The sequence below is a fragment of the Pogona vitticeps genome, chromosome 12 (assembly GCF_051106095.1).
Source record: "Pogona vitticeps strain Pit_001003342236 chromosome 12, PviZW2.1, whole genome shotgun sequence".
NCBI lineage: Eukaryota > Metazoa > Chordata > Lepidosauria > Squamata > Agamidae > Pogona > Pogona vitticeps.
In genome coordinates, this window is record NC_135794.1 from 24,169,125 (window position 1) to 24,195,827 (window position 26,703).

Sequence of the window (26,703 nt, forward strand, 5' to 3'; positions counted from 1 at the left end):
CAAGAAAAAAACTAGTACAGTATACATCAGTACTTAGACTTTTAAAACATGGGCCAAGATCCAAAGAACTGTGAAACTGGTTCCATAAATCCAAAAGGGATTAGTCGTGTTTTAATTAATTCCTTCCACTGCATGCCAAGCTGCATTTTGAAGCATAGAAGTATTTACAACATGGTAGGAGGCTCACCTGTTTAAAGGGACAATACCGGTAAACGAAATGCAAGGTCCTTCAAGAGCTTTTTGAATCATAGCCCTACTGTTTTGTTTTTGTTGTTTTATGTTTTTTAATTTTTAAGATGGGTTATGTTGCCAACATTTTGCCCATGCTGAGTCATTATGGCTGTCACCACTGATTTCCTTATCATTCAACATTCTTGTGAACATTTGCAGGAAGATGTTTAGGTCTGATCAGTGCCTATGGCAGGAGCTTCACATCATTAACAGGTAAATGCAGCAAAAAGTAAAGCTGGAAATGCATGCACTCTGACACAGATAAAATGGTGACAAGAACCAGGACCTATGGGATTATCATTGGTGGTCAAAGGCTTTGTACTTTTTCACATGCAGTTATTTTGGGAGTGGCACCACTAAATCCAGATTCCATTGTCATTCCTTGAAATGTGTTTGTAAGTTCAATATATTTTTTAACTACATTATTAAATATATTCGAATTTAATAAATAATAAATTAATACTGTAAAATATACACACTTGAGGGGACAATAGCATTGCCCCCCCCCCACACACACACATTAGGAACTATCATGTCACGTGTCAGATAAATGCATGAGATGATAAAAAGGCTTTCAGATCTTCTGTTTGTGACAAATGGATAGAAATGAAGTTAGAGAATGAGGAAATATAGGTAAATAGTGACTTGGAACTTATTTCACTTAGATGGGCCTGCTTCTCTCAAGAAATTTAAAAGAATAAGGCTTAAAATTACATCTTCTATTCAAGCCCAATGGGTTTGAGAAGTTGTACTGTAACTCTGCTGTCAAAAGTAGGGATGGGAAAATGTGTCCATCTTCCCCACATTCAACTTTTAAAAATAAGCATATTTCCATCCTAACTATAAAATTTTCAGTTTGTTTTTCCCTACAAGCCAAGGAGCTAGTAAGTCAAGAGAAAACAAATTGGTGGAAGAAGCTCTTAACTGAGCAGTGACATGGTTGAATACACAGACTGCTAAAAATTAACCTCTCAAAGCCATGAAGGGATGAATTTGTCCCTTTTAGTTTGCCTCTCACTGATTTAAAAAAATCTAATTATTTTCCATCTTAAAACAAAAAAGTCTATAATTTGAGATAAAATTCAGGATTCCCATTGATAAGTTCTTAGAATAATTAACTGAAATGGAATTCTCACCCATCCTTAGTCAAAAGGATGAGTGAAAATTCTTTCCATCACTATGTTCCTGAGAAATTGGTTATTACGGTGTGTGCTGCTGCTGCTTTGTGTGGTTTCAGGATCTGTGTACACACAGTTATGTCTACAGTTCAAAATGTCCTCCTACACCACTGGTTTTTTAAAAAGCTTTTTAAAAAAATAGGCCATGATACCTCTGTGCTGGGCTAAGGGATGACCTCACTGTGAGTTTCCAAGCGGTGGTAGAATTGCAAGAAACTGACATGCTGCCCTCTCTATTTTTCAAGGCTGGAACAACATCTTGCTTGTTTGGAAGGCAGCTGGAACACTTTCAGTGCTCAGTACATGTAATGCGATTGTCATTGTCATGTATGAATCTCAGCCTGGAATTTTCTGCTGAAGGTATTTTCTGCTGAATTACAACATAATGCTACAATAAGTAATGAATTTATCCGTCTTTTATATTTCGTGATTCTGACTGAGCTTACAGAATCATTGCATACAATTTGGAAGTACACAATCCAAATCAATTCCTCAATTCCACAATTAAAAATATTAACCAATTGGAATAAAATTTGGCAATACAACCTACAAATTGTGTAACACCATTGGTTTCAGGTTTGTTGTGTCAGATAACAAACAGATACATTTATGTTATGAAGACCAGCAATTTAGAATAAAATTATTTTTTTATTATTTATTGGACTTATATACCGCCCCATAGCGCTACAAGCACTCTCTGGGCGGTTTACAATTTTTTTAATTATACAGGCTACACATTGCCCCCCCCCCAGCAAGCTGGGTACTCATTTTACCGACCTCGGAAGGATGGAAGGCTGAGTCAACCTTTATCAAAAAATAATAAATTATCCCAGGAGTGCCTCCCTAAAAACTCTTAAAAGTAGTAATAATAGTGAAATAGCTGCTCCAGACTCACAAGCTTATATCACATTATTTATTTTGATGTGAATCAAAACATGACCACCCAATTGCTTGTGTGAAGATGACTAGAACATCAAATTCTTTGAAGCTCAGTAAGTGACTGATATACAAAACCCTCTTTCCCCAAAAAAATAATTTACCTGAACCTCATAAGCCTCCATCCTTCTATAATCCCTACATGTTTATGTAACCTTGTACTTTAAACTCTTCCCCTGCAAAGTTCCTCTTGTTTGAATGAGCAAAGTGCTTTCTGATGGTGGATAAAAGCACTGCCAAATTTAAAAGATTAACATGGCAACTTCTATGACTGCATTTCAGTCCTGGCTAGTTGTTCTTTCTCAAGTAAGCATGAAAGCTTCCATCAGATTTACATAAGAAAACACTGGCCAAAATCCTTCTGGTGATTTGCAAATATATACTGTATATTAAATTGCATCGCTCACAATGGCAAATTGCTGCTAACTGAGGTGGCACCAGTCACATTATTAACTAACTAGTTGACACATTTTGTTTTGGTGATACACAATTTAAACACGGGGATTCTGTAATTTTACAGTGTGTATGATGTCAATGGCCACTGTAGGAGTTCTATCTCTACTACCAGGTCGGGGAATAGTTAGTCTACTATCATAGTAATACTATTTTAATTGTGCTCCTATAAAGCAAGCGATGCAACTCTGGAATAAACCAAGTTTTTAGTGGGAGGAGAAAGTATTCACATATTTTGGCCCCATCTCTGGAAGGAAATGTTAATGTTTCCTTCATACAATCCTCCAGTGTGTAGGCTTGGCAGGAAGTCTACCAGCACAGTGCCAAAAGCATCACTAACTTTTACCCAACCCACAAAACCTGGGCCCTTGAAAATAAATTACTGTATACATCATTACACAGACGGACCAAGTATTCTGTTGTAACAGTTCCTGATGACTTGTGCTTCCAAACAAAACAGATGTTCTGGGGGAGTAATGAGATACACTGTGTGAGAATGCAAACTTAAACGTAAAAGGGTGGGGGTGAAAGGAAAATCATGTGCACAGCACATCACAAACACCTTTGTTGGAATTTTCCCAGGCGATAGGCCATCAGGTACACTGTAACTGATCTACTGATTACGGGAAATGTCAGTTCACATGGCTCAAAGACAGAAATAGAAACATTCTCCTCTCTCCACCTTTGTGGTAGGTTGTACTAAGAAATTACAGCATTGTTGTGACTAATCCCCATGATGGGAGGCAACGGCAACCGGCTTGTATGCTTTTTGAAAAATAAAATGACATGATGCCCTAGAAGTAGTCTTTCTCCTTTGCTTTCCATTTCCTGATAAACAGAGGGGGGAAAAACAGAATGGATCCTGTGCCCTCTCTATGGAATCACTTTAAAAGTGACTCCCACATGCCAGCATAGTATGTTACTCTGCATGAATGATCAGATACTCAAATATCAGTCATTAATATATGATTGAATTGTGTGCTTAGCTCAGTGTGTGGATGTTATAGTCACCTGCAACTGATACCATAGATTCAGCTGGATTATACAGAGGTGTTTTCTTCACAGGTTACAGTGTCAGATAAAAAGCTATGTGATAAGCAATAATGTAAACCCTTGGGAATTTATGCAGTATAATTTAACTGCTGTATGTGCACCTGAGACTCAAACATGGCTGCTAAGAGTCCTAAGGTAGTAATATAGTCAATGAGGACAGAATATGATGTTCTGTAGCCTGGTGCCATGCCTTTGAACTGCACTGATTCCTGAGCTCAGTGTTTATAACCCAACGTTCAAGTACTTGCATTTTTTATGTTTGTCCTGGCAGTATTCCAAGAAAAATTACTTGATATAAAACAAAAATGTCTAATAACTTATTTTTGCCCCTTATTACAAGCTAATCAGTTTTTAAGGACTGTCCATCACAAAACCTGAGTAGAAACTCAGATTTTTTTTATACACATAGATCATATGGCTACTTTTGTTGCTGTTTATTTTGATAAAATTAGCAGAACCAGTCTATACATCTACAATGCAGGAGGAAAGAGAAATACTTTTGATTTTTTAACACATATTTATAATAGCAGAAGCTTTTCCCAGCCTTCATACCATCTCGCCCTATATCATTGCCTTGGTCCTGTCAGCTTACACTTCTCTAGCTGAGTTTTGAATGGCTAGGGTTATTGAAAAATACCCACCCCTATACAGGTGCTATATGGAGCTGTATTTACATGTACAGTATGTTCCACCCTTCCTTCAGTTAGTTAATAGTGGAATACATGGCTTTCCTTGGCACTTTACTGTCCTAAGAACAAACATGTGAAATAAGCCAGGCTGAGAGGGACTGGCATGGACTGCATTGTCACGGCTTAGTAAAGTTTAGGGCTTATGCAAGGAGGCTGAAGAATTACATTTGGCCAATGTCTGTCTCCTGTTAATACACATTTTACATCATACAGTTTGAATCATCCTATCATAAAAACTACCAGTAAAGCAACAGACAATCAGCCACAAAAACAACAACAACAAACGAGACTCGGTCTTATCTGTTTTATTTCTATAGGAATCCACAGCCAGAATAGGAAGATGCTACTCTATGAGAAAAAGCCTCTGTCTTAGCCATTGCTTCACTCAGTAGAACCTCTTGATCTTGGAATGTCTCAAGAAGCAGAAGCTAAATGCTTCAGCACAAGACAATGGAGAATGTAAGAGATTATCAGCCATCAGATATGCAGAAAGAACAATTCATCCTACATTGCCTGCAGTGAAACATGGGACCTCAAGCTCATACAAGGTTGGAATCTCTGCCCTAGGAGGTTAACACAGCATCTGATCAGAGTAAGTTTTGCCGTTCTCTGTTTCTCCTCACAACCCCTTCAAGCTGTGGAATGTCTAGCATGAAGAAGGATCTTACTGGATATTAATTAATTCCTTGCCTTTCTTTCTGCAGCTTGCCTCTTTCTAATGCCTAGGTAGTCTGATAATGACCACCATGTGGTCCTTGCACAAGGACCACATGGCTTTTCTCTTTTTCTTTAAAACCGGACATATGGTTAAATATTTTTAAATCCTTAAAAGATCAGTTTCAATTCTCTCTCAAGGATGGTGTTGAAAGAATTGAAATTGTGATGTTTTTCAAGAAATTAGGATATCTACCTATTAAAGCAATTAAAATATGCATTGCAAAGGATTGTGTGTGGCGAAACGTGTCTCTAGGTGCAAGTGTTCCTCAGCACAAAAGTTATCAGGGAAAGGATTCCTTGAAGGCAGATGTTTAAAGAAAAGCCATGCTGGTTAGGGCATATAATCTCAGGGGCAACTGCATATACTGCTCAATTCCTATGAAACTGATATGCAGTATCGGTTTGATCTTAGCCAAATCGGCCCAGGCCTGGGTACCTCTTATCTTGTGAACTGATATCTCACTAAACCGGTCGTAACTGTATCTCACTGCCATAAAACTACTGCAAACAGGTACAAGCTTCTGAACTAAACTCTTTGGAGAACAAGGAGCAAGCTGTCCAGAAATACAATTTTTTTTAAATGGTAAGGAATGTTGTTTTTTACACAAATGTTGATAAAAATATAGCTAGACACTTGCAAGATACCGGAGTGTTTATTCTGTGTGGCAAAAATAGTATATTTAGTATTTCCAAATGGTGAGAGCTGCATACAAAGCACACAAAAGAAGAATGCATTTTAAATTATTTTGTGCTATTCCATTGGCAAGAAACATCTAGCCCCAGACTTTGTTGGTCTGCAGTTCACATCAGTGTCACCCAACTAGATCAATAATTAGGGTGATGAGAGTTGTAGGAAGGCCACAAGCTCCCCATTCTGACTGTGAGATTCTGGCAGTTGTTAAAATATGGTCATTTCCCACCTCTGGTTTATATTTCCTTTTCTTTTTGAGGACTCAGAACAAAAAGACAATGTTATTTTATTAATGCTTCATCAAAAATGTTAATGGGGAAGTGCCAAGTTCTGAGAATGCGAGAAAACAGTATTTGTTCACTCTTCAGTTTTCTGACTATGTTTCCATTTTAAAATGAGATGAGACATCATTAAAGGGGGGGGGGATTAAAAGTACACAGTAGTTGTATTTGAAAGACCTCAAGGTATTAATTCCTGATTCTTAAACTGAACTTGTTGCTCTTAAATTATAGCTTTCGAAAACGGTATTATCAGGCTTATTATTCTGTAGTAAACAGTACTGACAGTTCCTGAGTACTGTGCTAAGTCAGCGCAGGTAGCACCCTCCCTGAATAGCTGAGCAAAGGATAACAAGGTCATTGAAACCAATTTGGTTTTCTTTCCATTTTGAATTGTTCCACATTATTGCTAAAAGCTGGAATGTTTGAAATCCTGGGTGGAGACAAACAGTGTGTTCCCAAGCCAAATGTTTAAAAGTTGAGGTTTATATTGGCCTCTAGACTCATATACTGCCAAACCTCAAACAACAACAGAAGGTTTGCCTGATACCACCTGTTCTGTTCCTTCCACCTCCATGCTGAAGGGTGAAGTCGGATGAACCCTTTCAGGAACACTCATGACAGGCTGTTCTCTTGAGCAGTGTATACGTTTGGTTCATCTTGGCATTGCAAGTTGTGGGCCAGGATCCAGGGGTAGAGCCGAATTCGCAATTTATCCTTTCTTCAGCAGCCACTGTCTTTGCACACGGAGGGTTAAGAAAAACCCTGGGCTGCCTTTTATCGGAACCACAGATGGCTGTGGAAGGAAGAACTGGGAAAGAAAGCCCTGCTTCCACTGACATGGGATGCAAGCTTACACTCCTGAAGCTAGATGTATGCCATTGGACCTTGGCCTTTATAGCAAAATGAAGGAGCAGAAGACCAGACGTTTGCATGTTGTTTTCTCAATTGCTTATCAGGCAGGCTGTGTGTTTTTATAATATTAAATCAAAGATTTAAAATAAGATGCTGAAACTCTTCCAGAGGGGTAAGTTGCCTTTATGTAGCAATAGTTGCATTTCAAAGATAAACCTTCTCCATTTGTTATTTCCATGAGTGGAATCACTTCTTTGCCTTTATGTCCCAGAAGACAAGCAACATGTGCTTGTTTAATTGTTTCTCCCCCTCATAAAATAGTGTATTCCTCCAAACGGCAGTCTTATTCCTACTGAAAGATTTGGTTTGATTTCCGCAAATAGCAGATGTGGTAGCCATTCTTCTTTTCTTCTAACTTTGCCACTGGGCTGTATCATTGAAACAACAGGTTGTATGCACAAAGATTTATTTTTCATTAAGGACCCATTCAGGCTTCAGATTCCCTACCTACACTCGGAAGTGATACAGTTTTACTATTAAGTGTATTTACCTCACTTTTCTACAAATATATTTAAACTAGCAAAACAAGATTTTTTAAATAGAACAATTTATAAACATAAAAAATATAACAAAAGTAGAATTAACCCAAATCAGTAGACTACCAGAATACAGAACCCTGCATTAAAATAGACAAAATTTTAAACAAGTTAGAAATAAAGATACTATTATTAACAGCATATTAAAACATAAAGCAAGTCAAGAAGGCGTGTGGAGAAACTTCTACCATGTGAGCCTCTCTCAACCCAACACACTGGCTAGACATCATGGGAGTTGTAATCTAATACTTCCGGTGTGCACTTGGAAAGAGATTTATGGGAACGGTGCATTAATATTTAAACCAGAAAAATCAAAAACACAAATTCTTGTTGAAATATTTATTAAATATCAAACTTGTTCTAAATGATAACATTCTTAGAAAAGAACAAAGAACAATATTTCTGAGGAAAAGTGGGAAAAAGTTAGTTGTCAGAATTAATTGCTACCATAATTATTGTACTATTAAGGCTCTTAAAATGTGTAGAAGACTAGCTGAATTTCTAAAATGTAATACTTCCAGTAGAAGTTGCCAATGTCAATCCTATTCAGCTCTATTAGTAACATGCCGTTCAGTAACCAGTAGTTAAGCCATCCAACTTTTAACATTTGTTAAATTATTATTAATGCAAATACTGAATTTAAAATTTCAAAATCAGCTAGAGCACAGGAAAATCTCTGGAATATTAATAACAATATGAGCAACAGAGATTCTTCAAAGACAGCAAATGCTTGCATTATAAGCTTCTTGCCAAGCAATAATTCCTCTACTTATACCCCTTGCAAAATATAATCCAATGAGGTTTAGAAATTTAATTATATTCAGAAAATGAAGTCAGATGTTCTTCAATAGATAAAGCAGGCAATCTAAAATAGGTTTTAAAAATATCAAAAGCATAATGGTTGAAAGACAGAATGCTATATTTCTGTTGTCTAAAGACAGGTTAAGAAAGTTGTTGTCATTTTCATTGCAAATTCCCATAATTCCAAAAGGAAAAACAAAACAAAATTTCAGCTACACTTCCACTCCTCATCAGAATTAGTTTAAATGGCTCTTTCTGCAGTCAAAATGTTAACAATGGCCAGAATGTTATTGGTTAGTTATAAACAGTGTTACTGATGGCACACAGTTATAGTAACCAGATTCCCACTAGTTAACAAGGAGGTTATATTCCACCAACTCTCATGATTGGCACTTAACAAGGGATACAAGTAACATCCTGTTCACTAGTGGCAAATTACCACTGCAACTTACACCGTTGCATTTACCCTGTAGTAACTAACTCTAATAGGATTCTGGCCATCCTATGTCAAGTTCCTTCTTTGCTTTTCAATCAGTACAGGAGTGGAAGTCTGCCAACCTTTGAATTAACTATGTTGACTAAACAAAAACCTAAAGTAGGTGGCTTTGGGGATGGGATGAAACAGCTTTGTGGCTATTCTTTCAAGTTTATCAGTTTTGTAAACTTTCATGGTTATTAATGATCTAAAACATGCCTAGTGGCCTTGGTCTCTTCAAAGGCATCTCTTACATCAAGTTGCACTTTGGCTTATGTGCTCTGGATGGAAAAAAGACCGCCACCAAAAGGGCATCTCTCTACTAGGAAAGCCTAAGTGAAATGGAAATATTACAGAGGTATTTCTTTCAAGCTTCCATTAATTTCAATGCAGTTTCCGTAGAAAAAGGTCCAGGTAGATTTGTGCCTTCATTTAGAAAAACTGTTTCACTTCCTTCTCAATATGAAACTGAGTATCTCCCATGAACTGATTGAATAAAGGACCTTAGCAGAATCACTAATCACATACAGCGGTGCCCCGCTTGACGACGATAATCCATTCCAGGAAAATTGCTGTTAAGTGAAATCGTTGTCAAGCCAAAAAAACAAAAAAAATATTGGAACGCATTGAAAACCGGTTAATGCGTTCCAATGGGGAAATATATCATCGTCCAGTGAAGATCACCCATAGAGAACCGCCGATCAGCTGTTTAGAATTGCTATCTTCCAAAGCTCCTGTCCGGAAAACAGCCATTTTGCGAAGGGAGGGAAGCCATTTTGCGAAGCCGGAAAAAACATCATTTTGCGAACAAACGGTTCGCGAAGCAGGCACCTAATCAATGTAAAGCGAAAAAACCCCATAGGAACCATCGTTTTGCCATCACTATAGCGATCGCAAAAAAGTCATCGTCAAGCAATTTTGTCATCAAGCGGGGTCGTTGTCAAACGGGGCACCACTGTAGTTTGTTTTCTACATTATGGAATTCCAGCTGCAGCACCACTAAAGCCCGCCCACCACCATTTGCACATGAGAGGGGATTCTTAAAAAGGGACCCTGATTTTTGTGCACAAGACCCCCCACACAAGGTTCACAAGCCTGAACAGTCACGATTTTTAATCTCGGGGGGGGGGCTTCAGACTCTCTTCCAACTTGAAAAGTGTAGACAGTCATTTGGGTCATGCTCATAGAGCAAAACACCTTAAAGGATTTAAAAATATTTAATCAATCCTTTTAAAGAAGCAGATAGTGCTTTTAAACAGCTTTGTAGACCAAGGCCTGCTTCAGCAAGTCTTGACTTTGTGCGCTAGCTACCCTCTGTCTTCTCATTCTTCTATGTGTCTCTGAGGTCAGAAGCTTTTGCTGCAGCTGTTAATCTGACTAATTTCTTGTTCTGTCTAAACTCAGGAAACTATAGGGCTTCTTTAAACATGCCCCAATCAAACCCTGTTTCGTATCTTGTATTGTTTTCACTAGGTGGGATTTGAACAAGTCAGGGTTTGGATATTCCAGAAAGCCCATTAATTCAAATCCAGCAGCTTCCGATTTCCTCCTCTGGTGTAATAAAAAGGACAAGAGGTTTCCTCCTGTTCATGTCCACATTTCCTAAACTAGGCCAAAGGGAATTGTTTGCATGATTCTTCAAATATCTTTGGTTTTAAAACATTGCAGCTCAAACGCTTGAGTCTTTTCATTGTTATTCTGTCCAACAAAAAGAGTCTGAAAATGTGGTCATCAATGTGAATTTTTGAGACAGTCTCCAAATTCCAAGTGACTAATACATTCTCAGATACTTCGAAATGCAAAATAAGAGGAACAAGTGATAGAAGAAAGTGACATTTACACGTCATAGGAATACTATTTCCACAACAAACTGCAATTGCAGATTGCAGTAAAATAACTTTTTGGGGTCATCATCCTTGGGGACCAAACTCTATACCCCCCGTCATGGTCCATTTACACATTATATTCTGCTGCAGAAGTGACATTGCTGTGTCAGATTTAATTTGTCCCCCTCAAAGGTGCCAGACTTGCAGCACAAGGGGATCTGTAGCCCCCATACAAACTGGGCTTGTCATTTCTAGGGTAACAGTTTTAATCATCCCCTGAAACTGATGCAAGTAAAGCATAAAGTTGGGCTTGAAAACAAGACATGTATGGTTTTGGTTTTAGAGTGTTCCTGAATCCTTGGCATCAAAACTGAGTTTTTAAACACAGGTTTGTTTTGAAAAGAAGAAAAAATATTTTGTTCTCCTCTATTCTGTCTACAGTATTACTTTCAAAATCCTACATACAACAGAGAAAATAAACCTGCTTTGAAAGAATATTAATTGACCCAAAACACAGCTCTGGTAGACACTGGCATAACTGTTTACTTGCACCGTGGACTAAACGGCTATTATGTAGTCATCTCAGATTCACTCAGATTCATCCCAACCTTGACTCACAAGCCCTTCGAAATCCATGCCTGGTTATAATTGCACAGTAACTTGTGGTCCAACTAAAGCACAATTCTGAATTTACTGTTTTCCGAAGAGTTGATGTGAGATCATTCTAGTTTATGCCAGCCTGAAGCTAAGAAAGCCTTCTACACAAAAGCAAGTTGGACAAGAGATAAAAAATACTATCCATTCTGTAGGCAACACTCTTTTCAAGTGAAGAAAGGCACAGGTTTATTGATGATATTTTGGCACTTTGAAAAATCAGATGTTCAACCCTTCTGATAAGATCAATAGGAAATGTTTCACAAAAATATATGTGCAAGTATAAAAAAGGCCATTCTTCTCATTATAAACTGTAAGAAATATTCCAATTTAAAAATTATATCAGTCTCTTTTTCAGTATTTGAATAGAAAATCTTAATTCATTATTTTAGGTGCCCTATTATTGTCCTTCCCTTTGTTCACCGGCTCTCGAGTTTTCTTCATTTGCAGCAAAATCCATGGGGTCCATTACCTGAATGTAAAATGAGCACACTATTAGTTCACAATTTTCTACTTACCCCCAAAATATTGGAATAGTAAAGTCCTCAAAGCAACAAAAAATTAAATAGCATACAAAAAAGATAATCTATAGATGGTGATGTATAAACACTGGAGATTTTCCTATTTGTAAACTATTACATTCAAAGCATGTAGTTGGAAGGATCTGCACTAGAGACAGAAAAAACAGACATTTAATCTCTCCCAAAACATATGGGAAATATAATCCCACGAAGAAGCTATGTAGCTCCAGAACAAACTCACAGCTCTTTCAAATCACAGTAGAGTTGTCAGGATACTCTGGGAGAGAACTACAGAATTTGAAGATGGCATTAAAAAATAGAGAGCTTTGTGTAGATAAGTCCCACTATTTTAATGCTGACAGAGTGTAAAAAAAGTATTGAGATGATCCTCAGTAGAAGGCGAAGAAGACAGATTCTATCCTGAGAAGTCTAAATCCTTGGGTTACATTATGCAGAAAAATCCAAGCTGCTAACTGCACATGAGAATAATGTGACAATTACGTTTTTGTACAATTGCTAACCATACACTGCAGATTGGATTCCCAATGTCTTGTCTAAAACCGTATACTGTGCTATTATACATTAACCTGTTACTGACTACAAAAGGAGAGAAAGTTACTTTGTTCAGAAAATCAATAGCTAATAGCTGGAGAGTAAAGCAACTTTGGAACGAGAAGTGCATAACTCCCCCCCCCAAAGTAAATATTTAGCATGGCTCATTATTTTTCTCTCTGTGGGCAAATGTCTGCTAAACGCGAAGAACACTAAGAACCATTTCAATAAGGATGCTTTTTAAGCCATTTATTCATATATCTGCCTGGAAGCCTGCAATGAAAAGGAGGAAACATGCCCATGTGCACAGCCAAGCTTGTAGAAGGATATTAACACAAAATAAAAACTATTTACATCACAGCACTTGTGAAACATGAATGATCTACATGGCCATTCATATTGAAAAGAAGGAACAGCGAAGCTCTAGGCAATATTGCTATGCCTCGTTTACTTTTGCAAGCAGAGCATGTGTTTTTAATGAGTCAAGTGTTTTCCTATGTGCAGTAATTCATACTCCTTTTTAAAAAAAGATCGGAAGCAGAGTAGACGGGGGTTGTCCAGCATGTTCAGAGCCAGGATACACAACTTATCTTTTGCAGGGTCACTGCTGAGTGTGAACCAGTTTAACCTACAAGTGACCTGCAGCAAAAACATCTTAGAATCCAGACAGGTACGACTGGAGAGAGTTATTTGGATTCCCTCTGGTACACATATTTCACTAACAAAAAATCCTAGAGAAAGAATTCTCCCGGCAAGCTCCCAGACCCAAAGAAGGTCAGAGGCAGCCACTGCACACAATCTTCTCCCACAGTCTGTCTGTCCCAATTGGCGTTTCCTGCTCGCCTTCCACTATGCTGCTATGAGGACGAGTAAACAATACCTCTCCTTGCCAGAAGCATGGGGCAACAGATAACTTGGAATGGGAACAAAAGGTCGTGGCTCCTCGCTTTGCAGATTGGCAACAGAAGGCTTCCTGTCCCAGGACACTTTTAGGGAGCAACATGTGAATCGGGCTTCCTTGCCAGGATTTAATGCTCGTTTCCCTTCAGATCCAAGTCCCCCGTTAAGCTCGGATTTGGCCAGTCACCTCTGCCCTGTCTCCTTTTCAAAGATTGACACTAAAATGGCACACTGCAACTTGTTCAATGTTTGCATTCCAGTTTCAGTTTGTAAAGGAAAAAGTTGCAAGAGCATGTGTGGAGCACAAGAGGCCTGCACCCCAAGGAGACCTGGCTTTGCCCAGGAAGAGGGTTGAAGGCTGGCAAACTAGGTAGGCTTCCCTTTGCTGCATCCTGAGATACCTCAGATATTTAGAAAGACAAGTACATATATATTCCACGTGAAACACAAGGCCTCTCGCTTACTATTTATTTCTTGGAAAGATCATGAACTCCTGCTTTGTACCTATCCACTCTCTCCCCCTTCCCCACGTTTTTTCCACTGGTGTGCACTTAGAATTATGTTAAAGGCGGGGAATTCTCCACAGCTTCCTTTGTGCAGCTCTCACTTTTTCCAACCCAAGGGAAAGAAAAAAATGGCATCAAATTTAGCTAAGAGCTTCCATCTCCAGAAAAATGAAGTTGTAATTGTAGCTTCACTCTTAACGACAGCCCACCTCTGCCTCTCCTAGTGTCCTTTACAGCTGTACGTGTAAAAACAGCTGCTCCATGCAACGGTTGAGCTGTCAGGCAGCCTCCAAAGAGGTGAACAAGTTTAGACAAACTCCACAAAGGCCAAAAGTCAAAGGTGCTGAGGCCACGTTCAGAGATGTATTTCTGTATCCAGCCAAGACAGGGATGTGAGTCTCAGGTGACCACATGTTTCTGCCCTGGCCCATCTAACCTGAGGCAAGGAAAAAGTGGAGGTGACCATGTTTTTGAGGCAATGGTACACATCTGTAAATATGAAGGTCCTCCTGATGTAGACATTTCTAAAAATGTTGCAAGAACATGTATGTATTTTAAAAAGTGAGAATGAGCTGGTTCCGAAGTGGATTTGTGAAAAGGAGGAGGAGGGTAAGGAGGAAAGGAGTTACTCTGGAAGACTCCTTAGCACAGCTTGAAAAAAGTGCATCCTTCAGGAATCCAATGCTTGTGTGTCCCCTGTTTGTTTGTTTGAACATGCAAAGAACAGTAAAAACAAGCAGGAATTTTTCTAGGGAGAGCTGTCTTTACAAGGCTTCTGTGTCACATGAGTATTAGTTCAAGCGCAGGTCAGATTTTATCCTGCTCATTTGAGACATGATCCAATACGGCAGAGAACATGGAAAAAGAAATCTCACCAAGGTTTCATTTTAGTGCTAGTAGCGAGTTCAAAATGGCACAAAATGTTCCACAGCACAGCAGACCACAATGTCCACATCCTGCGGCCACCTGATTGTGAACACAACTTGCATTTTTATTACTATCTCTTTTTATATCCCACTTTCCAGCCACTAACCCTTAAAGTGGCTAATCATTTTTTTAAATCACATTGTATTTAAAGGAGCTCATTGAGAAAAGAGTAGGCAAGAACTTGGGACAGCTCAGTGGTTCAAATCTCTGGCTGTGGAGCCAGAGGTTGGGAATTCAAATCCCCCCACCGTGCCTCCTTGACTGGGGCTAGACTTAATCTATAGGGTCCCTTCCAGTTCTGCTGTTCTAAGGTGATTATTATAGGTTGTTATTTTTTTAAAAAAACATAATAATAATAAATAAATTTGGTCAGAATCATGTTAATTGAACAATGTTGTCATCTCTGAAACTTGGAAATGTCTAAGTAAAACTAAAGAGCTTTTCCACATCCTTCTTTTAGAGCACACACACACACACTTTAAACTATAGCATGTAGTGAAAGTATGTTTAATGGTTTGCTGAACCAAACAGCCAAAAAATAAACTTCACACCAAAACCCAGGAAATAAAGTATGATGAGGAGAACAATTTGTGAAGCTGTGTGGCTCATACTGGAGGGAAGATTATACTATTTGAACTGCGTTCAGATCCCAAACTGCATTTTAGAACTTTAATTCCAAAAGAAGACAAGCTAACACAGAGGTCCAAAGTTCAAAGTAATTTTAATCCTTCAAAAAAGGACCTAACAGAGAAAAGCGTAGGCAACAATTACTATGGCAACATAAGTACTTCTAAATAATGAAGCTTGTTATTTGAGTTATGAGTAGTCTTTTGTTAGACGAGAATTGGGACTGAAGTATTTAGAGCAACCTTCAGGCAGAAACAAAGGCAGAAACATTATTGAGAACCAAAATATTTCAAGCTTGAGCAGTCTCTGAAAAAGGTATTCACTAGAGCTTCCATGCATCACATGGAGTCTGGGAATCTGAGCTCGTATAGAGGGGCATAAAGGCAGATAAAATGTACACGGGCAGATACTGTGCTCTGGCCGCCATTCTAACTACAGAAGCAGAATCAACCATGACTTCTATCTCTAGCAGGGGGAATCTCTCTCTAGCAGTTAAAAAAAAAAGTCTAGGACTTTTGAAAAAAAAATCTGCTTCCATAATTCCTCAGTCAGGCAAAGGAGCACTTGGAAGTTCTGGTTTATCTACATCAGAATAGTCACTAACCAGTTAGACTGAGACTCTCTTTCTGCATTACTGCCAGATGACCACTGAATTTTATTTTTTTTCCTGAGTGCCTGGGCTAAATGGCAATTTAAAGAAAGGTGGACTCCCTGGCTATTGGTGCTCTACTTCCTTTAGTTGTAGGAATCAAAGGACTTACTGAATAGGAAACCTTTCTATGCTATTTTACACCATTTCTGTTGTGTGCGTTAGTCCAACAGGGATCAGACCCCGAAAGCATTTCTGTTAATTTGGCATGACTATGTCAGTGAAAAGTCGTGAAGAAAATGAGAAGAAAGAAAGGCAATGCTGATGCACAGATGAGTTGTCTCTCAGAAGGGCAGAAAGATCGGAACCATACAGAATTTTGAAATATGACCTTGTACGGCTCTCCCTGCCTTTTATGAATGAAGAGGAAACCAGGGCTTAGAAATATGAAACCTACAAGAACTTTATCAGCAGGGCAGGGATATTTCATGCATACACTACCTTAGCCAAAGCTTCGTTGTTTAAGTCATTGAGAAAAATACAGGCCTTTACCAGCAGAAACCCTCAATAGCCTCTTCTTCAGATGGTTGAAAAACACTGTGACACTCCAGTGTGTGCAAAGTTTGTTCGCATAATATTTTAACAACTACAAACGCTTGATTATTTCCTATACATGTGAAGCTTCATTCATGTAGATAGAGGAACAAATACAGAAACCTAACTAGGACTAGTAAAAGTGTTTAAAACTGGTCCCAGATGTGCCATCTCAGTAAGAATGAGGACTCTGCCAATTTCAAGATGATAGCTACATGTAAGCAGCAAGAGGGGAAGTAAACAATAAATAGAACAAAAATTTTAAAGGAACATGTAGCATTATTTATTAGTGCAGAGGTTCTACAATCATGGCCATGGGGCAACTCAACAGAACAATTTTCCCCTCGGCTGCTATTAAAGGGTTGCTCCGTTTTTACAGACAGGCCAGGAAAGGATATAGAAATATTATTTGCTTCCATCTGCTGGCCAGTCCAGATACTAACCCAAAACAGTATCTCCCTTGCCACTTGTGACTGGTAAGAGACTGGAAGAAAACCTGGAGATTTTTTTGTCAAAATGCCTCTTCTTTTAAAGCACCTTTCAAATATAACTTCTGAAAATAACTAGAAAAATCTTACTGGCTAGACCAAAATGGTGACTTTAAATTGTTTGCAATGTTGTATCTTTACCCTTCAAGTAACTAGAAGCTTTCCAGGTCTTCACAAAATATGTTCAAAGTAACACCAAATCAAGACCAAAATACTCAACCTCCTGTTTTGTATCTCAAATTATGCAAAAGCTGTATCTTCTGCAATATAACTGTGGGCAACACATACGGACGTCATCCTAGGACCCAGCTCACAGATTATTCCAAGAAACGAATGGGCCAGTCATAATGTCCGTACTGCACCAAACACATTTTGCCTACCTGATAACTGTTGCCATTCCAGAATTTTTTCATCTCTTTGCGGTACCAAGCAACGAATGCACTGGTAAGAAGCGTGCATGGCACTAAATAGAGAAGGGCCGGTTGTGCCGCCTTCATCAGCGCCAGACCCAAGAACGTGATTAACATGCCAGCAGCATAAGCTGTAGAGAAAGACAAAAAGAGACACAGGCAGAGCTCCTTGTGGTTATGTACTGTGATGGCTTCGCTAACGGCTAGTGGTGGCTGATGCTGGTCAGCCATGGCAGAGACAGGATGCCCAATGCAAGAGTCAATGGGGCTATCTGATCCTAGTCTTGTCCCCTTCCAGCTCCTTCACAAGCACCATCACTACCTACCATACTGTCTTCCTCAATTCTCAGCTAGCAATGAGGCCACTACCACCCATTCCAGCTACAAAGAAAGGATGTGGGGAATGCCCTCTTGTCCTACGGACCAAGCCCCCATGGCCACAGGCACAGCAGCTACAGTTGTTAGAGATACATTCTCAAACTGCTGCATTAAAGAAATATTTACCTATAGTACAGGATATAAAATACACAGAGGAAGAGCTGGTCTGAACATCAAATCTGTGACAATAGGCAACCAGGAGACCTATGAAGAATGAAAGGGTATGTCAGAAAGAATATGTGATAGAAAGAAAATGTCTTAAATATAGTATTTCACATTAGGCCATGCTCCAGAGAAGTCAGCAGGGCAAGAATGACCAGGGGCAGCATCAAGGCAGGGGGAGTTGCAATGAACCTTTGTGAAAACCCCACATCCCTACCACTTGAAAGGCATGATTTATGATCTCTCCATAACTGAAGCCCACACCGGCATCCTCAGACAGGACCTCTGTTTCACCAGTGGATCAGCTGGCATTCTGGTTGCCCTCTCCTGCTGCCTGCCAATACATCCTGAAACTTCAGCAGCAGAATGAGCAGGACAGCAGGAGGGGGGAGTCCAGTTCAAAAGATCGTCAAAAACGACCAGGATCTGGCTGTTGGCCTTTTTTGTGGCACTTCCCTTTGCTTTGGTTTTTGGAAGGCCACAGGGAGGGGAATTTGATAAATGGGTGGGTTGCCTCCCAATAACTGAAAAATTAGGACAGAACCCCACTGAACTCAAGTGCCTCGGAGCAGGCTTGCCCATCAAAAAACCTAAGCATATTTACTCAGATACTAACTCCTGCATTGATCAATGGGACTGGCTTTTGATTATGCTTGGGATCAGAGTCTAGGCTGAGTAACAGCTCAGCAGCAGAGTACACCCTTTTCATGGAGCAAGTCCCAAAGCACCCCCCCCCACGCAAAATCTCACCACTGCTACAAATATCTCATTGCATTTCAGCCAAAATGATTAAGAAATACTTGTAGTACGTAGGTAAGGACAGCCACTGTGCAAAAAGCTCCTTTGCTTGTTTCATCTTAAACTCATTTCATCCATTTAAAAAAAAAACCCTATGAGCAACATCTAGAGTGACACAGTTTATAATTTCTATACATGAACATGAGTGGACAGCACTATAGAAAAATTCTAGATTGCTCACCTGGCACAACAATATCACCAAATCCAAGTAATGAAAATGGCATCAAACACAACATTGTGGCAGAAAATTCAAGCCTGGGCACTTTGATGACCACCGGTAACTGCAAAACAGTGTTTCAAAAAGCCCACGTAAATCCAATCCGAAAAATGTTAAAGAAAAAAAAAGACTTAACATTTTATCAGAACCATTTACTCATCTAGTCTATGAAGAAGTTCAGATTTATGAGGACCTGAATTAAGAAAACAGGAACCAAGATGCTGAGTGAGTAAAGTTATGACCGAGCATACAAGCCAAAGGATGATTCATGGCTGTGAGAGACAGGACACAAGGGACAACAACAGGAAGAAAATGCATTATGTGAAGCAAGAAGAAGAGACTGAATTTTAGCCTGTCCAGAAGTGATTGGGCAGACCCTTAGGTCCAGGCTCTGCAGAAATGCACTTGGAGGAGAGAGTCAGAAATTTTCCCCAAAAGGTCACCCCTTTTTCAGAGGATGCTATTCAAAATCCAATGAATGTTATCTTAAATACAATCCTTACTTTCTCATGAGGAGCTGACCGATCAGCAGATGCTTCCACCAAGTTTCCATCACTCTAGGATCAAACCCAAGTCAACAAGCATTTAATCATTGAAAGGAAAGTTAAAAATATATAGTTGGCTATATTCTGTGAGCATGTTATGCCAACTTATGTAGAGCAGAAGCCGAGCAAACTGATGGACTCAGAACTTAAACCCCTCTTTGGTAATCTGCCATTAGAAGTCAAAAGATTTCAAAGTACAGTATTTTGCCCAGATGGTCAGTTAGCTAAAGTAATCATCATAGCAGACATGAAAACTTAGTACATATTGTGGCATCTCATGAAGTAAAGAGGCAAAGTGACATAGTTCTCAAAAGATGTCAGGCCTACCTTTTCGCTGCTTTCAAACGGACCCGCTGCCACTTCCACCATTATACTTTCCCCATTCTGAAATTTGGGAGAAGCATTTCAATACTGAAGCATTAGTTTAGCAATTACATATCTTTCATAATTCAAACAACGTACAGACAAACATGAGAATGATTTGATTTTTTTCAACATAGAATTGAATGATCTTAGCAGTTTTGTGTTGTAAGAGAAAGAAATGGAATGAAACACACCAGTCTTGATATGTTTGTATATTAATGTGTGTGTTGTTCAAATGTTATTCCCCATACTTTGACAATGAAGCTATTAAGACAAGCTATCTGTACCATTAATGTTTTCATCCAGTGAGGCATGGCCCTCGGGGGGGGGGGACATTATCAGGTTTTAAGAGGAAGTATGTATAATTTGAAAAACAAACTGAACACTGTATGTGGCTCCCAACCTGGCATAGATTATCAAATAAATACTATGTCCACTGAAAAGCCAAACCTACATCTTAATACATTCAAAACATCCATCAGAGTGGAGCCAGTTCCTCACAAACTGATGGCATTTAAATATGTACAATTAATTATTATTATTATTATTATTATTATTATTATTATTATTATTATTATTATTATTATTATTATTATTATTATTATTATTATTATTATTATTATTTATATTTATATTTATATTTATATTTATATTTATATTTATATTTATATTTATTTATTTATTTATTTATTTATTTATTTAATTTATATGCCGCCCACACTACCCAAAGGTCTCTGGGCGGCTTACAGCATTTAAAATACAATAAAGATATGTAACAATTAAAATACAATTAAAATATATATAAAATTGCCATTGGACCCACAGCTAATATTATTTCAGTTAAAAGCTTTCTGAAACAGGAAGGTTTTGACCTGGCGCCGAAATGTCATCAGTGTCGGCGCCAGACGAAGGGAGGGCATTCCATAGTCTGGGGGCAGCTGCCGAAAAGGCCCTTTGTCTACAAGCCGTCTACAATGCTGGTAAAATTTGCATGAAAATAATAGTTACCTGCCTGTGTGCTTACCTTTGTAATGAATGGTGTGATGAAGACAAAAAACACATCATACAATAGGAGAAGGCCCAGGAGAATCACGCATGACTAGAGAACAAACAGGCATCATATTGGTTTTATAAAACAGAAAAGCTTCAAAATCATAATTTCATGATCATCTTATTTAAAGGCTACTGTTTCTGTCTAGGGCCATGGTTCCCAACCTTGGGTCACCCAAGGGTTCTTGGACTGCAAATCCCAGAAATCCTGCCCAGCACAGCACAGTTGGTAGTGAAGGCTTCTGGGACTTGCAGTCCAAAAACTATTTTCACACAAGAAAATAACAATCATAACAATTTATTATCTGTAGGACTTTTAAAAAATATTCTAAATTAACTGCAGAACATTATCATTACCCCTTCCAAGACTCATCTTTAGGGCTACAGCTTGGAATGATACACTCTCTATTGTCATGGAAGGTGGCATTTCCATAATTTCAATTATATACATGCACACCTCGCCTGCTGTAAGGCCATGATTGAGCAAGAATCCAACGCTGCCATTGCCTCTATGGAACAGCTTCCAAGAGCACAGGGAGGGAGAATAATTCCCCGTAAAAACACTGAAACACTCTTCTGGATCTGGAGCAGGCTGACAGCATCAAACAGGGTTTCACACTGGATTTAAGCCAATTTTCATCTCTTCAATTAACAGCCTAAAGTTCCTGAACCTAGTTGCTGTTTTAATGTCTCCTCATTTAACCTTTTCCCTCCCTCTTTTGCCAGGCCTCAGATTATGTTTTCCTGGCTTTTAATCACTATAGTTTGCCACAATAGTTTGGAAAGGAAAAACAAACCATATCTGATCTGTTGGGTTTTTTTTTTTTTACCTCACAGGAAATTACGGCTGAGGTGAAAAGAAAAATTAAAATGATGCCCCCAAGGACAAGAGACTGGAGAAAACCTATGTGCCTCTAGTTCGTTTCTCATCCTCCAGACGATGATTTGGAGAACAGCCTCAATTAAGTCAGAGCGGTGAGTGGCGTTTTCAACAAATGGGTACAGCTCAGGAGCTTGATTTAAAACCCACTTCATCAGCCATCCTTGGAAATGATATCTTAGGCTTCCAAACTGGGGGTGGTGGTCTTCCCTGCAACTGACCAATAGACCTCTTGCTTTCTTTAGACGTTGTCTCCTTAATGGGCTGTAGCTTTGTGATTACTCTACCTTGAAGTTGGGCATTTTGAGTGTCTTGATAAAGTTCACACAGAAAGCAATCCCCAAGATATCTTGTAATATCCAAGCCCACCTAAAAGAAAAAAGCATTGGTTACATTTACAGATCCATGCACGCATTCACACACAAAACACAGCACATGTCTGCTAGGCCAAGGCTGAAACTCCCAATGCACATACTAGGGACTATGACCCCGTGCAGCCCCATACGGCTTGGACATCAGCTATCCTCATCCCAGGTACCCCATGGTGGCCACAGGTGAGAGAAGGTGTAGTCTGACCCAGAGAGAGAGAGAGAGATGGGTCAGGGAAAGTTGTCTAAAAGGTTATTCCCGAGGGTTCTCTGAACTTTGGTTAGGAGGAAGAACAGAAAGGCTGGAAATGTTTTATTGGTGAATTTATTTCATAGAAGGCAAGGCTGGGCAAAGGGTGGGCTTCTGGGTGTCACTGGATTATAACTGACCTCAGCCCTAGCCAACATTAGCATGCGTGAAGAATGCTGGGAGATGCAATCCAAGCACATCTGAATGGCTGCACTGGATCTACTCTGGTATAAAGACAAGCCATCTAATGTGCTCCAGAGCTTCTGGGTTCTATTTTCCACAATCCCAGGGAATCTGGCACTGGTCAGAGATAGTGAGGGTGGTCCTGAACACCTCACAGGCACTGGGTTGCCTATCCCTGATTTAGCACATTCATATCCCGCTGTTCTTCTGACACGGAACTCAAGACGACCAACACGGGGTTCCCAGGTGCAGCCCCACCCTGGCACAAACCAGATTCAGGAATGCTTGGTTTAAGCAGGGTGGCCGAATAAGCTGAACTGCATATTAAAGGAAACAAAACAATGCAGCTGGCGTTCCAGTTCTGAATCTTAAAATTCTTCCCGTACCGATTCTCATTCCGAAACACGGCCCACACAATGGATATGGCTGCGCAAAAGGCAGCAAGAAAAAGAAGTCTCACTTCAAAGGATTTGTTCCAGCATGGAAACCTACAAATGAAACAGCACCACACAGGTTTGTTATTAACACAGCACATCCTGCACTTCTGGATAAGTACATGACCTAGAAATAAGCTCCATCTGCACCATATCCAAAATTTCATTAGGGACTTTAGATCTCACGTTGAGGATTTCTACGTGGCCACTTTGTGCTACACACTGAGCATAGCTGACATGATGTGATGCTTGCCTTTTCCATATACCTATTATCTATGTAATCTTCTGGTCTATATCAGGTGAACAACAATATATTGTAAAAAATGGAGAAGAAACTGTAAGATTCCTCAATTCCAGAGTGAGACAAGGAAGGCTTTCTTCAACCCCTCCTCAGATCTCTGCATTTTGCACAGACTATCTCTGTGCGTTCCTTTTTCAGCTTTCCACAGCTATATATCAAAGCAACCCTCAAATCCCATGACTCTTTGAATCATCACATCAGCCACTGATTAGTCATTAACCTCTGTGAATTTTTAAGTAGACTTTAAAGTTAAGGGAAAACATTTAGGGCTGCAATTAGTTCAATTTCTGATACGTTGTATGTTTTTGTCTAGTAGCAATCATAGGCAGAGCTTAGAAATCTTGATTTTTTTATTACAGCTGCCAGAATACCACACCAGCCCCTGGTTGGGGGACTCTGGTAGTTGTCATCCAGAAAATCCTATTTCCAAGATCCAATCATTTCTGAAGAATTACAAGATGGTATCAGAAGATAACTGGATATATTTAGCACATCATAGGGAATATAAAAATTAAGTTAAATTTGGAATGATTTCCTGCAACCAGAAAAATATTATTTTTCAGATGTATTTTTATCATATACATATTCCAATCTGTGAAGGACCATTAAAGACAGCTAACCATAATTACAAAGAGAAAAATGTAACGTTCAATAAATGAAATACAATAAAGCATACTTCTAATAATGTTTAGCCACATACCAAAATATTACATTTTTTAAAGCAGAATGTGAGCTAAAAAGGTCACTATTTTTATTAGCCACAAAACTATTTTTAAAACTCACGTGGAGTGAGGGACCGTACCTGCATTCTCCGTAAGGTATTTTTCTAATTAGGGCAGAAAGACAGTTGTACAGGCTCACGGCAGATGCCAAGCAGAAAACTGCAATGACGACATATACTAAACAAAAAGGAAACATGAGAAGAAGGAAATGGTTAAAAACTAAGTTATCAGAATCATGCAATGACAAACCACCCAGTGAGGGGTAAAAATTATTTATGTCAAGATACAGATTTAAACATCCACAGATAACCATCTGGGACAAAGGCAGGATATAAATGAAGTGAATAAATAGACCCGTTCAGTGTGGCTCATAAGACCTCGAGACTAAGATGCGGATCTCACCAAAGCTGCGGATTCCAAAATGGCCTCCACAACTGACTGTTCCTGTATATTAAAAAACTCTCCACATAGAAAGCTAGCAGATCAGGTAGAAGGCTAAGGTAGGACCCATGTCCTGGATGCATTATTTCTATATAGAGAGGGAGAGCTCACACCTGCAACCCAGACAAAGGTATATCGCCTGAGCAGCACATCTAACTAGATAAATCCAAGCACCTTCTTACCTAGATATTTATAGAAGTAGTACATCAAGACTAGCATAACACAACAGATGACAACAAACAGAACAACCGTCAGAGGTGATAAAGTAACGTTTTCCTCATTGTTTGATGATTCATGGCTTCTAGAGCCTGGGGCCAACTTCAAGCGTTCACTGTATGGAGAAATATAAGCAGTATACAGTATATAAAAAAAGAATGTAACTCATTCTCTCACCATATCTATAAACCTTTCCAACAAGGATTCCTAATACAACCGGAGCCTGATCATGGTCAGGCCGGATGACAATTTGCCCTCTGTATACTCGCAGAGATAAAACTGCACCAGAGGATAGCAACTGCACCTTCAGAACAACTATCCTGAGATGCTTCTCTCTCTCCCTCTTTTCATTTCTGAACAGGTATCTACCTTCTGTTGCTGTGTTTTTCTGCACTCTGAGGAAGTGAAAATCTACCGCAAAAAAAATTGCAGATTAAATGGGAACAGCAACCTTCAGAAACTGTTGGCACGATAAAGTAAAATCGAAACTTACAGTTCTGCCATGCCACTCCAGTAGCCTCCTAAGATCACACAAAGCACAGCTATTAGAAAGATGACCACCATACTGTAGTCGAAGTCTGGCACAGGGGGCGCATACAGGGCCACATTAACATTCCTTCCAAGAGTCTGGAAATTATAAACATATCAGTTAGATGCATCTGGCCAAACAATTGAAAGCTCTACTCTCTGCACCTCCATACGAAACCCAACTACTTTCTCTGCCCATGACAGGTATTTTCAAAGGCCTCTCACGTAAGTTTAAGCCACAAAAAACTCATTCTGGTAATCAGAGTGAAACTCAAAGTATGTTTGGACAACAGATGAGGAGTCCAAGAGGAAATGAGGAATTTCTTACGGGAAGCTAAACTACGTGCTAGCCAAGGGTTGGTATCTCTGACTTGCTGAACCCACAGGGCCCGGTTGAGATGTCCTGATAAACAACCATGTGGGGCAAGTCTCGACTTTGTTTAGCTGTTCCCATTTGGCACAGGACCAATGAGGTACTGTTATGCGAATGTAGTCGCTAACGCTGGATGAAAAATGTTCATATCTGAGTGGATTTCACTGGGTAAAATACTGAAAAGCAGCAGCAGGAGAGAGAGAGGAGAAAGGAAGACCTAACCATGGAATCAAAATCTCCTCTTTCCACCACAATCCATTTGGGTTTGTAAAAGCAAGCAAATGGCCCTGAAGATTACTCACCTGCTTCAAATTAATCATGTCCTCATTTCTTACAAGTGCCACTGGGATAGTAATATCTTCAGACTTGTTACCATACGGAGTACTCTAGAAGAAGGCAATTTATACTGTGTCAGCTTTACGGAACCAATCATCATCTGAAGTCTACATACATGCGCGCGCACACTTTCCCACTCAAACAAGGAGACCCATGCATAGTGCCAAATGATGATTTCTTGTCCCACACATCTTCTTGGCAGCTTGTAACTGAAGAAAAGCAGGAATGATGCTTCTACCATGCTATCGTATCACATCACTTTTCTAACTACGAGTGCAATGGGATGCAGGGACCCTTCTGTTTATTAGTGATCTTGCATAAGCAGCCTATGAATGTTGTCAGCTGAAGAAGAAAGGGGGGAAAGCACTCTAAATTAATAACGTTTCACACACAAAAAAACTTGGGAGTAAATCTTGAACTTTTAAAAACACCTTGACTGGATTTTAGGAGGCACCCACAACAGAGATAAAATGGCCTTGTGGGGTGAGACACGGCCTGCTGATAGAGACCTAGCCAAACCTTGAAGAAAGATCACAGAGATGTTATGGAAATAACAATGATAGTTTCAACAAAACATCTTCCACGAAGAAACAGTCTTCCATGGGGAAACT

The 26,703-nt window shown here is 39.3% G+C and overlaps 1 protein-coding gene and 1 long non-coding RNA gene across 3 annotated transcripts in view; one reads left to right on the plus strand and one right to left on the minus strand.

Annotated features, from left to right (window-relative positions):
* Nucleotides 1–22,405, plus strand: LOC110077215 (uncharacterized). The gene is made up of 3 exons (XR_013538977.1): nt 1–444; nt 4,858–5,132; nt 21,898–22,405. It is a non-coding gene; the product is annotated as an uncharacterized LOC110077215 (long non-coding RNA).
* SPPL2A (signal peptide peptidase like 2A) overlaps nt 8,002–26,703 on the minus strand; it is a 23,337-nt gene continuing 4,635 nt past the window's right edge. Inside the window, exons 4-16 of one of the 2 annotated variants that reach the window (XM_072982065.2) lie at nt 26,059–26,142; nt 25,349–25,482; nt 24,822–24,970; nt 24,279–24,375; nt 23,128–23,229; nt 22,228–22,309; nt 21,035–21,109; nt 19,975–20,031; nt 19,606–19,659; nt 19,067–19,166; nt 18,052–18,129; nt 17,518–17,678; nt 8,002–11,905 (exon numbers count right to left, since the gene is read on the minus strand). In XM_072982065.2, coding sequence (XP_072838166.2) covers nt 11,834–11,905; nt 17,518–17,678; nt 18,052–18,129; nt 19,067–19,166; nt 19,606–19,659; nt 19,975–20,031; nt 21,035–21,109; nt 22,228–22,309; nt 23,128–23,229; nt 24,279–24,375; nt 24,822–24,970; nt 25,349–25,482; nt 26,059–26,142 — 1,245 coding nt within the window. In that variant the 3' untranslated portion in view covers nt 8,002–11,833. The remainder of the gene's footprint in view (nt 11,906–17,517; nt 17,679–18,051; nt 18,130–19,066; nt 19,167–19,605; nt 19,660–19,974; nt 20,032–21,034; nt 21,110–22,227; nt 22,310–23,127; nt 23,230–24,278; nt 24,376–24,821; nt 24,971–25,348; nt 25,483–26,058; nt 26,143–26,703) is intronic. The other variant, XM_072982066.2, reaches the window with a different exon arrangement.